Source organism: Amblyomma mixtum, chromosome 3 (assembly GCF_055824585.1).
Source record: "Amblyomma mixtum isolate Tamu chromosome 3, ASM5582458v1, whole genome shotgun sequence".
NCBI classification, from domain to species: Eukaryota; Metazoa; Arthropoda; class Arachnida; order Ixodida; family Ixodidae; genus Amblyomma; species Amblyomma mixtum.
In genome coordinates this window covers 33,911,007-33,923,602 of record NC_143014.1, presented here as the reverse complement: position 1 = coordinate 33,923,602, position 12,596 = coordinate 33,911,007, and the positions used below count along the sequence as shown (strand labels likewise).

General features: G+C 50.7%; 1 protein-coding gene across 2 annotated transcripts in view; it reads left to right on the top strand.

Annotated features, from left to right (window-relative positions):
- LOC149349625 (high affinity nerve growth factor receptor-like) overlaps positions 1-12,596 on the top strand; it is a 339,259-nt gene that overhangs the window by 290,713 nt on the left and 35,950 nt on the right. For both annotated transcript variants that reach the window (XM_089578661.1, XM_089578662.1), the window contains exon 2: positions 11,542-11,682. In XM_089578661.1, the coding sequence (XP_089434787.1) occupies positions 11,542-11,682 (141 nt within the window). The remainder of the gene's footprint in view (positions 1-11,541; positions 11,683-12,596) is intronic.

Here is a 12,596-nt window from a genome sequence, read left to right as displayed (position 1 = left end):
AATTCAGTATATGGGCTTTATCCCGGGGGCGAACTGCATAACAGAAATTCCGGTACGCTGCATGGCAACAGGTTTTGGGATGCGCTTTTCGCTTATTTGGAAGCCTCTCTCCACCGAGTGAACTTCGAACGCCTCCGTAAGCTCCAGGTGAGCCCCGTCCTACCTGTCCGAAACTACTGAAATAAGGACGTTTACAAACAACACTTGGCTATATGGTTAAAGCTCGGGCAATAGGTTCAGGAAGTCAAAAACAGCTATCAGTATACGAAGACAAATCATTCTGTTATTCATTTGGTAATCGACTGCCTGGTTCGAGGAACGTGAATCCTGCTGGCATGACAAGAATCCGGAACAGCAATGTAACGAGTACGACCACGACGTTGCGAAATACCTGTGCAATGTTTTTTCCCTTACGTTTTTCTACTTCACCTTCGCACGGATTTGACGAACCCGTTCCTTCTTCTATTGCAATGACTGTTTTCTGAAAAACTAGAACTGTAATATTTCTCTATAGCAACCTGTTCCCCCTTAGCAAAAGCCGTGTGAATTCACTAACCCCTGTCCATAAGGTGTCGCATGTTCTTCCGTGTGAATTCATTAGAAAGATTCAGCCAGAGAAGCCGAAATCGCCTCCAAATAAAGGCGCAGATGCAGACTGAACAAAGACGCCGCTGGCAGCAGGGGTGAGTCTGCCGGAAAATCCGAAGGTGCTTTCCAGCGCGGCAGGTTGATGACGCAGTTGGAAAGCGAAGGCAAGGTCGCGCACGGAGTCGCGAGCGAGGCTTATCTCAGGCAGCGGGCTCAGCCATCGCTTGTGTGGCTGTAACTTCACGTAAAGAAATATACCTCAGTGGTCCCGGGTTCTGGTCGTTGACAATTTCTCTCGTTTCTCACTAAAGTATCCTTATCTTAAGCGTCCAGGCGCAAACGCTGATAGCGTGTGTTACGGCACACATAAGCGCAGCGGCAACGTAAACAGTCCCAAAATATCCCCCCCCCCCCCCCCCCTTCTTTTGTTCATTTCCTGTTCACGAGAGTTTCTTCCTGCGCTAAGGTTGAGCGCACCTGCGAGTTTTCCCTGCGGTGTTTGGTGAGTCGCGGCCTCAGAATGCTAGTTGAGTTTGCTCTGTGGAATTTAATCAGGACGACGTTTATTGTTTATCTTCTCACTCGGCTGCGCTCGCCGGCTTGGTTGCAAGGCCGCGAGGGGCTCTTCCTTCCCAGCGGTGCGGTGCATTATTACGGCTCGGTCCTTCCGCGTGAATAAACCGCGCGTTAAGCGGTGCATTTAATACCGCCGCAGCGGCGCTTAAGTGAAGCCCTGGTGAAAGAACAAAAAGACTGGTGAACGCTGAACGAAGTGCTTACGCGGGCACTGTTGGTAACAAATCTCGAGTGTGATCACTCTGGACGGAGCGAGAACCGATTGACCGCGCGGTGCGACGCTGGAGGGCCCTGCTCGAAATCGATTGAGCTATGGGATACGCTGCTCTCGTTTGTGGCTTCCCTTCGAAACTAAGGGCCGCGCTGCCACGGCCCGAACAAGCCTTTAGTGGGCGCACGCTTATTTGTGTGCTACGATTGAAGTACTTGAAAAGGGGCATCAAAGACCGTAGAAGAACAGCTCGAATCGTGATAGTGGGCCAGTATTTGTCTCGTTATATCAACCCAATTCAAACTGATCATTTATTTCCCATTCTTCACGAAAAAGCGAGGGGCCAAAAGCTACTCAAAACGGGCGTAGGAAAAAATTGGCCCTGGAAGATACGTCCCCGGAAATAACGTCCCCGAAAAAAAAGTCCCCTGAGGAAGCGCCCACTAGAGATAAAAGTCCCCAAGAGAAAAATTACCTAAAGGATGAATTCTTCGGGAACCAACTTGACAAAAATTTGCCCTTTTTTTTTTTGGACTCTTCCTCGATGATTGGGATTTTTTATGGCGCAAGGGCACAAGGCGTTTTCGTCTTTTCAACCTGAGGTCAAAGATCCATTGTCCAAGCATTCCACAATAAAGAAGCCGAACACCAGGCCAGGGGTGAGATTACGCCCACTGTACCACCGCTCGGTACGTGTACAGTACGCATCCCACCCGTGGATACATACGTATCCACGGGTGGGAAGGCGTTCAGTTTATAGCGCACTGCATACAAGTACTGCATGTAACGAAGATAAGCTGAGCGCCAGGCCAGGGGAAAGCTTGTACCCATTAAAAAACCTGCGGATATCCGGCTGCACTGGAGATTGAACAACCCCCTTACCGCATGCGAGGCGGATGCTCAAAACACGGGGGGTTACGGGACGTTTGGTGGCACCCGTGTGGGGACATTATTTCCTACCTAGAAAATTGGGACGTCTGGATATTTTTTCCGTGGGCATTTTCTCTGGGGACATTTTATCCAGGTACATTTTATCCGGGGAAGTTTTTTTTAAGAGCCCGCTCAAAGCAGCTCGTGAACGTCTCTGTGTCTCTTACTTCGTCCCTTGTCTGTTTTTTTTTTTTTTTTTTTGCGATGAATTCTATTTAACATGCTTCACCAACTAGCCCGGCAGCTTGCTCTCCTGAACAGCTTAGGGAGTCTGTCGACCCAACAGAAAAGCAACACTCGGGAAATGTAAACGTACAGCCACTGCATCAAAAGAAAAAAGACAGCAATCAGACATTAAACACGCATGAACGTGTGAACGTATTCAATCACGTACTGTCTCTTGAAGTGAACAGCGTGATCTGAGGCACACACAAGTAGGACGAAGAATCGGACGAACACAGCGCTGACTAATAACTGAGGTATAAATACACAAATGACGCCAAAGAGACTCCAGAGCACACGCACTGAGATCAAACAACAAAACCCATGCTCAGTAAGATGAAGACAACGGTAATGCTACGCCCAGAAGTAACAGCTTCTTGTGCAGCCATGCAATTGACGGGGTGCTGGTGCACGTATTTCTCAGCCTCCTAATTTTCAACGCTTCGATTGTTTCTCTTGCACGTCTATCACGATTCCTTGCGGGCACTGTGGTAATCACGATAACGTGGCATGCACTGTTTATTCTCGTTTTTTGCTTATTCAGAATCTCTGCACTGAATGCCGAGGTGACAGACTTCAGTTTCGAAACTTTTTAAAGCTGTTCTTTTAACCTTTCTTTAGGGCAGCGTCCAATCTGCCCTAAGTATTGCCCGCCGCAGGAGAGCGGAGAGCTGCTCGCTTCATGATGCAGAGCCAACTAACCCATCGAACCGTCTTTGCACGAGCTGAACATAAGAAAACCTGTACAACGGTTTCTGTCACCGGATCACGTTGGAAAACAAACCTTGCTACTCGTGCTCCATGCTACTCTGCAAAATTAGTTGGCGAATTGCGAGTTTTTTCTGGTAGTCGTCCGGTCAGAAGGAGACGACAAAGGGAGCGGATAAATAATAAACGCATCGCCGCTTCAAGAAGCCTGGCGTGGTATTTCAAAGAAATAATGCGTGGAATTTTTGTGACAATGCTCGGCTTGATTTGTGCGTCAGCAAAACTCCGTGCCTTGCTAAGCCTGTACGGATAACTAAAGCTTTGATGCACTTAGTCGCCCTTGATTTAATGAAATCGGTTATGAAATCACTAATAAACAATTTCTCGTCTGCGCTGTCTGCTTTCTTTGGTTGAAACCAGCAGCAAATGAGAGGAGAAAAGACAGCAGTGGGAGCAAATTGCGACCTGCGTCCCCGGTTTTGCTGTCACGCTGCTAAGCTGTGCTCAATTTAACTGGGAAGTTCGAAGAAAACGCACGACTTTCCTCTGAGGTCTCATGGCTCGCGTGGGTGGAAGAACCGTGCGCTTGTGGCGGTCGACGTTCACTGAGGCAGTGAAAATAGTTTCCTGGTTGGCTGTAAGCAGCTCGGCAATAACTCTTTCCGTGCAGGCAAACGGTCTTCAACCCTAATACCCTCAGTCTGAAAAGAGATTTCAACAGGCCAACAGATTGACTGTCCAAAAGTGCAGGATGCTTCGTCCGGCAAGTCAGGAGTGTTCCACGGTGAACAGTTCGCTGAAGTTACAGCGTACACAATGGTTGGATACAGTCATCCAGTCTTGCAGTAGTTTCGACAGTTCAGGTAGCGCCATGAATATTCCCGTACAGTTGTAAACCAAAAAGCCTCGGACAGATATTCTATGCGATGTTCTCCACCTCCCTGGTGGCAAATTTCCACGCGTTTTTCGCCGCATTGTGTGCTCTCCATCATGTCCTCTCCTTTCTCAGCTATTGCTATGCAACGCCATTGCCTTCAGCTACTACTAGTGGCCACAACCGCCGTCTACGACAGCGCCTGGGCGCAGGCTGTCCACTTCCTGCCCCCCCCCCCCCTACCTCTACCGTGGAACGCCGTAAAAGACGAGCAGCGTTTGCCGACCCACCGCGTGAAAGCAGCACCAATGCGAGAGCATTAGAAGTCTCATCGGACCAAAATGCGTCAGCAGTAATAAAATTCGCCTATTGGCTAGATTCAACTGGCGTCACCAGAAAGGAAGCGACGTCACCACTTCGGACGTGACGTCACTAATGCTATCGCATTGCCAACACACAATGAAATTATTTGTTCCTGTGGTTTCTTTTTTCCTTATACGGTTGGTAGCTGTAGCTTGTGACGTCATAACAGACAGCAAAACATGTCTAACTCGTCGCCTCCGGTAGCAAAGTCGCAGGCGTTGGTCGATTCATACCTTGTCAGTAATGACGTCACAAGCCACGACTAACAGGGATAAAGGGATAAAAGATTACAGGGGTATGGTGTATGGGGGTTTAACGTCCCAAAGCGACTCAGGCTATGAGAGACGCCGTAGGAAAGGGCTCAGGAAATTTCGACCACCTGGGGTTCTTTATCGTGCACTGACGTCAAACAGTACACGGGCCTCTAGAATTTCGCCTTCATCGAAATTCGACCACCGCGGCCGGGATCGAACCCGCGTCTTTCGGGTCAGCAGCCGAGTGCCATAACCACTGAGCCACCGCGGCGGCCCAAGAGTAAAGGGGTAAAAGGAAAAACGATCGTTTCAAAATACGGTCCTTGATGGTCCATTAAAGGCCATGCCAAACCCGCTGTCAACAGACGTTGGTAAACAGCGTCGTCCGTAGTACGAGTGCCATCCACCGCCTGCGACGCCGCCCTTACGTGGGACTAGATCCCACGTGAAGACTCAGGAGTCCTAATTAGCCTCCCCCCCACGCCACGGCAGCATTGTCCGGCACTTGCTGCATTCCACCGAGAGTTGGCGTGGGCGGCACGGCCGCACCAGGCCCCCACAGCCGCGGCCGGCGGCCGTAAAACAACGTCGCGTGCTGCCCCGGCGGGAGAGGCACGAGGCGACCTCCCGCGTGCTTGTTTGTCAGGCTCGTCCACGGCGGCCGGCGACATCTGCGGGGCCCGTTCGATCCGCGCTCGTAAAAGCGTCTTCCGCAAAACGAGAATGGACCACGTACGACCCGCACATCGGGAGCGCTGCGCGCAAAAGGCGCCGACAGGTTGCCTGTATATCGCCCGGGGAGTAAACAGCGCGGCACGTGCCGACAGATTGAGCCCGAAGGAAAAAGTCGAGATGCGGCGCTGTCGCTGGTTTCATGGCGGGAGGAGCACCAAGTCGTCGAAGAATGCACGCTTCGATGCAGCGAACAAAAAGGCGAATAGAGCAGGCCGTTCAAATGGCAGTGATGCAAGATGCTGAACTACGTATGAACTCGCTCCCCATCACTAATGCTTTCACTGCGTGGCGGTTCAAAATAGCGTCAGACATTTCATCCTCAGGCCAACGAGCGCTTCGGGTGTCATGTATCAAAAATATGCTGGACCGACCAGGCAGCCACACAGCCAAATCAAGTGACCGTGCCGAGGCCTTATTATCCCTCACAATGATGAAGCTTATTAATTTCTCCTCCACAAACGCAGTACCTGTTATGATGGAAGCGGCACAGAGCATTTAATAGTGCCTGTCAGCACCTGAATAGTAATTGTAGTTAGCTCTCTTGGTCTCTCCTGGCTCACTTGGATTTGCTGTAAAATTGAACGCGATCTCGGCTGTTGTGACAGGAGTCAGCGATTTGAATAACAAAGGAATTCTTCAAGAAGTTGGAAAGTTAGATGGTCTTTCCTCCTGACCTGCAAACAAAAATTTGGCTGAAAAAAAAAATGGGACACCAGAAACTAATTTGAAGTTTCGTTTGTGGGGGGCTTAACGTCCGAAAGCTACTCAGGCTATGAGGGACGCCGTAGTGAAGGGCTCCGGAAATTTCGGCCACCTGGGGTTCTTCAGCGTGCACTGACATCGAACAGTACACGGGCCTCTAAAATTTCGCCTCCATCGAAATTCAGCCGCCGCGGCCGGGATCGAACCCGCGACTTTTGGGTCAGCAGCAGGTTGTCATAACCACTGAGCCACCGCGGCGGCTGATTATAAGTGTATCCATTTCACCGCGAAACGAGGTGCGTCCTGAGTGTTTCTCTCGTAAGTCGCATTGCTCGCACAGTGAGAGCCACTCGACAGAAAAAATAATGAATACGAAATGCGGTACTTTGCCAACCTGCACTTATCGCTGTACAATCACTGCCTACGAGGTCTTTTACGTGTCCGCATTACCCAGCACTCTCCGTGGCAACACCTGATTGCCTTACAGCAGTTGTCTTGGCAGACAGCGATGATTTCCCGAAATCGAGGCCCGCGTATTTTTTGTGAGGTAGCTCACAAAGGCCATAGGGAGAAAAGTTGGTTGGCTGTCAAAGCAGCAAATATGATCGCTGCCAGATGCGGAGCAAAAGTTCGCGATGCCGCCGCGGTGGCTCAGCGGTTATGGTGCTCGGCTGCTGACCCAAAAGACGCGGGTTCGATCCCGGCCGCGGCGGCTAGAATTTCTTTGGCGGAGAAATTCTAGAGGCCCGTGTACTGTGCGATGTCAGTGCACGTTAAAGAACCCCAGGTGGTCAAAATTTCCGGAGCCCTCCACTACGGCGTCTCTCATAGCCTTAGTCGTTTTGGGACGTTAAACCCCATAAACCAAACCAAAAGTTCGCGATATACTGCGTTTCATTTTGCTTGCTGCATGCGCTGCAGCATGCTGGTTTTGTTGTTTTTGTACGTACCGAACGCCACATCGAAATTGGAGAATGGACATGGTGGCTGCCGCTATGCCGTGCATTTCATTGCCTTTACGCCGGCCTCCTAAAACGACTGTAACGTTTCTTCAGCTGTCCGAATATTTAAATATAAAGAGAAGTAGTGGGAAACCACTTTTTTAGGATCCCTTTCTGTTGTGTTATTCAACCTAGTTACATACCCTGCTTGACGGCACTTGCGCGCCAACACTTTCGAAGTTTCCCACTTGGGAAACCTGGAAAGTGTTGGCGAGGCTCCGAGGCATCGAAAAGTGCAAATCCACTTTTCTTACACTTCGCCACAGTCTTGCAAAACGCCATACTGAAATCTTATCTTCTACTGCACACGTGTGGAGCAAATCAGATTTCAAATTGTTTCGTTCATAGGAGAACGCGCATTTACCGCCCTTCGCATTTTACAGCGGCGTACTCCCGCGCACCTCTTCTGTCGAAACGATTTTGAAAGATCTCGGAATCTCTGAGGACATTTGTCGCATATGCCTGTGACTGTCAGTATTTCAATACTCTTTTGGCACCTTCGCTCAAACCAGTGACCTAGCTTCTTGTACTCTGTCGCTGGTTCGTTCACAGCGGTGCATTCTATTAGCTGAATCTTAAATTTAGCGAAAATGAAGCGACTTAGGCGCCTACGCTCTACAAATGCCATATTTTCGATGTCGTTCAGTTATCGTTCGATATCGGTCAGTTAACGTTCAGTTATCGGATGCTTTCGTATTTATATTTTATGCCACATTTTGCTTCACTTCCTTTTCCACCTGCACTTGACTACAAGGCCGAAAGAGTGAACTTTGCTTGGTGTAAGGTACCTGAGGCTCGATAGTTTTACAAAAAAAAAAGATAATCACCACCACTCTTACCTCCCGGGCCAAATAGAGCAGGTGAAATGCCCCTACTGGTAATCCTGAATAAAGCTAGTTATTCGCAGCTGTCGGCCACCTTGTCCCTGCGAAGCTTCCCTACTTCGTGACTTCAAATGATTCTCTGCCACCTTCGACCACGTAGCTGTTCCCTAGTTTTGGGCTGTCTCACACTAATCAGTTTCAAGCACCGCATGTCCTGCCGAGCAATTATCCTCATTACGCCCATAATATTGGCGCGAGGCTTCGCTATGTTAATTTGTTTTCATCAGTATTATTTGTTTGTCGCCGGTGAAGCGCGGCTTTGTTATTTACTGTTAGCTACGCAGGGTGTCGTAATGCCCGCTATATGCTGCTAGAATTATTTTCACCTATTTCTTCTTAAGTGCCCGAAAAGCGTTACATAGGGAAACTCCCCGGTACTTATGGCCGTTTTCACAATTGTTGGCGATTCACGATCGCACTCGGGCGATTCTGTGACGTTCGGGGCCCTCCCCTAAGACGTAGTACGCCCGTTATCGAGATAGCCTTGTTTAAATAGGGACTGCCCGTCGGCCTCAGTCATTCTTGCCCCGACGCCCCTCAAGTGCGTCCGTTTCCATCGCTGCCGTTTCGTCGTTGTCGCAAGCTCGCCCAAATAAACAGTTTGTTCCGAGCACTAAGCCAGCCTACCTGCGCGACTTCTACGCCTGCTTTCCTGGCTTTGGTTGCCACCACATGACGAAGCACCACCAACTCACGTTTGTTTTCTTGTCTGCGCTGCTCTCTTAACATTAACGTATTACTGACGGTGGTCTACACGCCTCTCAGTAGGTAAGGGGCCTAACAGTAATAGTTACAATGTTAACTGCTCAAAATTAGTTAACCAGCCTCCTAATTAGCACATCTTAGCTGTACTCCGATGCATTACACCGCTAACAATGCTATGCCGAAAGAAGAGCTACCCTAACTCAGAAAGCCTTATTAAGGAATTGCAGAAAGTCTTAGGTGAAACACTCTGTACTATATACCTTGCTAGATTAGCGCCCCAACGCAAGAATGTCCGGAAAGACGGCTCGTAATGACATATTAATGCTCTGACAATCAGACGAGACGTGAGAGCTCTTCATACTATTCTGTTTATTATTATTACTTTTGTTGTATTCTACCTATCGTCCTTGTGTTCGCGTTCCTATTCCTCCCAGCACAAAAGGGCCGGACGCCAGCTACCTCGGGGTAGCTCCTGTCAAACAGGTGTGCAGTGAGATTCACTGGCTGACAATGAATGGCCTCAGTTTCCAAGCAGAGCAGCTGAAATTCATAATATAGCGCCTAGTCCAGACACAACATCCATGCCCGGTGTAAAGGGCGAGAGAGAGAGTACAAGGTTTATTATATCGATGCGAGCTTCGCTTTCGGGTGGGGTCCTTAGCCTGGAACTCATTTATCGCTTAATTACCACGTCAGGCCCGCGTTCAAGCTACGCGTTGAAACTCAAGGAGGGCGCGTAAAGGCAGGTTCTTCGGAGTAAACAGTGTTTAGGCTCTAGCACGTAAGCCTCCGAGGCTTTCACTTTAAAGCGGGCGCCTTGTTTCGGTCTCTGCCGTGACGAACGTCTACGCCTCCTAAAGTACGATGACATGGCCGCTTTCTCTGTATTTTACTGCGGATTTTTTTTTTTCTTGAAATATAAGGAGAGGGTTGGCAGTGCTCCGCAGAGGTCGTCCTTAGTAAATCTAATTTTTCACGAACCCGATTTCCCAGAAGCGGCTACGCGCGAGCTTGAATGCGATGAAGCGCCTATATCAAACTCATCCGGACGCCGACGCCTCGCTGCCTCCTCGAATGGCTTCCATCTCCAGCCTGGGGCGTATTTATCTTCTCGCGACAGCGCACCATCTCAAACGTCGGCCGCCCTTCGTTTACCGCTCCGCTCGGCCGGACGCGTAGCAGGCACTCTATCAATCGCCCGCACGTGGCCCGGCCCGCGAGTCGTCGAGACGGGCGAACTGGGTCGACGAGTGAACGGTGCCCCGAGACTGTCCTGTCTCGGAACAGCGCCCTTCGACGCCACCTCCTCTCCGCTGATTAGCTTCTCCTCCGCCCGCTGACTGTCCGTCGCGAAAGCCGCGTGTATATACCGAGGTTTATGCGCCCGCAGAAGGAGTGCGCGACCGCGGCTCCTTTTACGCAGCGTCCCTCTCGCATCGTCGCCAGTGCTGACGTGTGTGCGCTCGCTTCACGACGCATATTCTTGACGGTGCACCGTTATCCCTATGATGCGGCGATCGGGGATCCACGTGCCGTCCGCCGTGATAGCAGTAGGCGTCGCTTCCCAGAGCATCTTGTGGAGGTACGCAGTGCGGCACGGGAATGCTGAATGCCTCCATTCGTTATGTGTGTCCTTAATCATCTCTCATTTGAGGTCCCTTGCGGGCGGTGCGCAGCAAGGCCGACTTTACGACGGGCTAGCACAAAGAGAGAGCGCCATCCTTGTCGCTGGGCGTTGTTTGCCCATCCTCTTTTCGCGCTCGAGCCTGCAGTTGAACGTGTGGCGTCGAATAAGCGAGCTTCGCGGAGAAGTGCGGATTGAACTTAAAAGGCTGACGGGTGTAGTAAGCAAGAGTGTACCCATATGCTTGGAACCCGCTCAGATAACTTAAAACCGCCTAGCCACCGGCAGAACAACAACAAAAACAAAATCGCAGGTGTGTGTGTGTGTGGGAGGGGTGTCTCGTGCGAGCGCGCGTGTCGGAGGCGGCAGGCGGAGTACGATTCAAGAGCCAAGCGCTAGGCCCGCTTTAATAAAGCTCATTACCGCGTTTAGAAAGAGCGCAAGAGCTGCACACATAGTGGGCAGACAGAGAGAGGAAACCCCGCCAATAACAAAACGATTCACCGACTCGCCCACCGGTCAATCCTTTTCAAGTTCGTTACCGTGGTCATGTTTCTGTGGTGAACTGGCTGTCCATGGTTCTGGTCGCTTGGCACGGAGCGCCCCTCAAGCTTTCACGACGTCCTATATACAGTACGGGATTGGCAGCATGTCCGGGACAGGACTTCTGCTTAGCGGAGCGTGCCGAACCAGCATTGTGCAGTGCGCCATGGTCAACGGTGGACACCAAAGTTTGGAGGATCTTGTCGATGTATATTGTATTGTGTAATATTGCTTGCGTGAGCCGGCCTGTTTGCTTGCCTCTCAATTATCAAACACAAACGACCATGTTGCGATCTCAATACTTCGTTTCACTTTAGTCCTCGTGTTACTGCGCAATTTTTTTAGTACACTTTGTTTCACCTTTGTCGCTTGGCATTACCCTGACAAGACTTCCAGCTGCTCGTCTTTCCTGTCGCGCTTTGTGGTCCGTTTCGCAGAAACGCGAATGGTCAGGCGAACCAGCAGGCACACGCTGTCCCTGGTCTTGGCCGGCATGAATGCAAAATGTCATACACTTGATTGAAAACGACACAGTGATAAGTTGTAAGAAACTTCGCCTCCGAGGTAATTCAGCGGATTAATAATCGCGGCGGCGCGCCCACCTTTTGTCCTTACGTGCAGAGCTGGACCTGTGCGCGCACAACTCGACGCTGTGCGGCCTGGAGGCCGGCTGCCACAACGTGAACGGCACCTTCGTCTGCCTCTGCACCAGTGACCTCAAGCCTAAGCGGCCCCACGAGCCATGCAGCAAGGCGCCCGTCGGTAGGTACCGCAGTGCGCACGCCCTTGCGCCGAGTGCAAGGTGTGGCGCGCGCTCTTTCCCTCGATAAAAGCCGTCCAGAATGATGTGACGGCGTGCGAACTGCCGCAGAACCGTTGTCGTCCGAGCAGCGCCGCTGAATGCCCCTGTTGCTGCTGGCGCAGGGTTTTAGCATAATACGGTGCACGATCGCGCCCCGCTGCTCAGAGGCGGCAAGCGCGGGCGCACTCCTGCCCACAGCGCAGCCGCGGCTCTCTAAACAAACTAAGCGTGGTAGGGCATTGGGCTATATTAAAGAAGCCTCTTTCTTAAGAGTAAGCCATAGCTACAGCACAATAGACAGGGCACAGTAAGGAAGACACAACACGGCGCTGTGTTGTGTCTTCCTTACTGCGTCCTGCCTGTTACGCTGTAGCCATGGAATGCAGGAACCGACTCGCGTTCGACTCCGGCATGTGCTAGGCCTGCATGGCTCTACTTTTGTACAGACCAGATGCACGTAAAATGCAATGCTGGAGTCTGTTTATTTTTATTTATTCTTTTTTATGAGGAAGGTGGAGTAAAATTATAGTTGCAGGAGGGGATAGGTCTCATTCAGGAAGTACCGAAACGTCACATTTGCTAACTCGGAAGCTTTCAAAGATTGTATCCCTGGGGTAATAAGTGTCCACAAAATCTGGCCCTATATAAGCGTGAAATGCCGCTCTTCATTGGGGGCATAGATGAATTTGTCTACCCTTATAAACGGTGCCTACCCGTTTGTTTAACTGACCCTACTTCAGCGGTTTACCGCCGACATCGCCCAGCGCAAGAGTCACTGGAACTTCATTAGTCGTTTAAGCTCAAGACGTGGAAATGTAACCCGCTTTTCGCCTTGTCTGCCTCTATCCTCTTACCCGTGTGCTTTGGCGTTCAC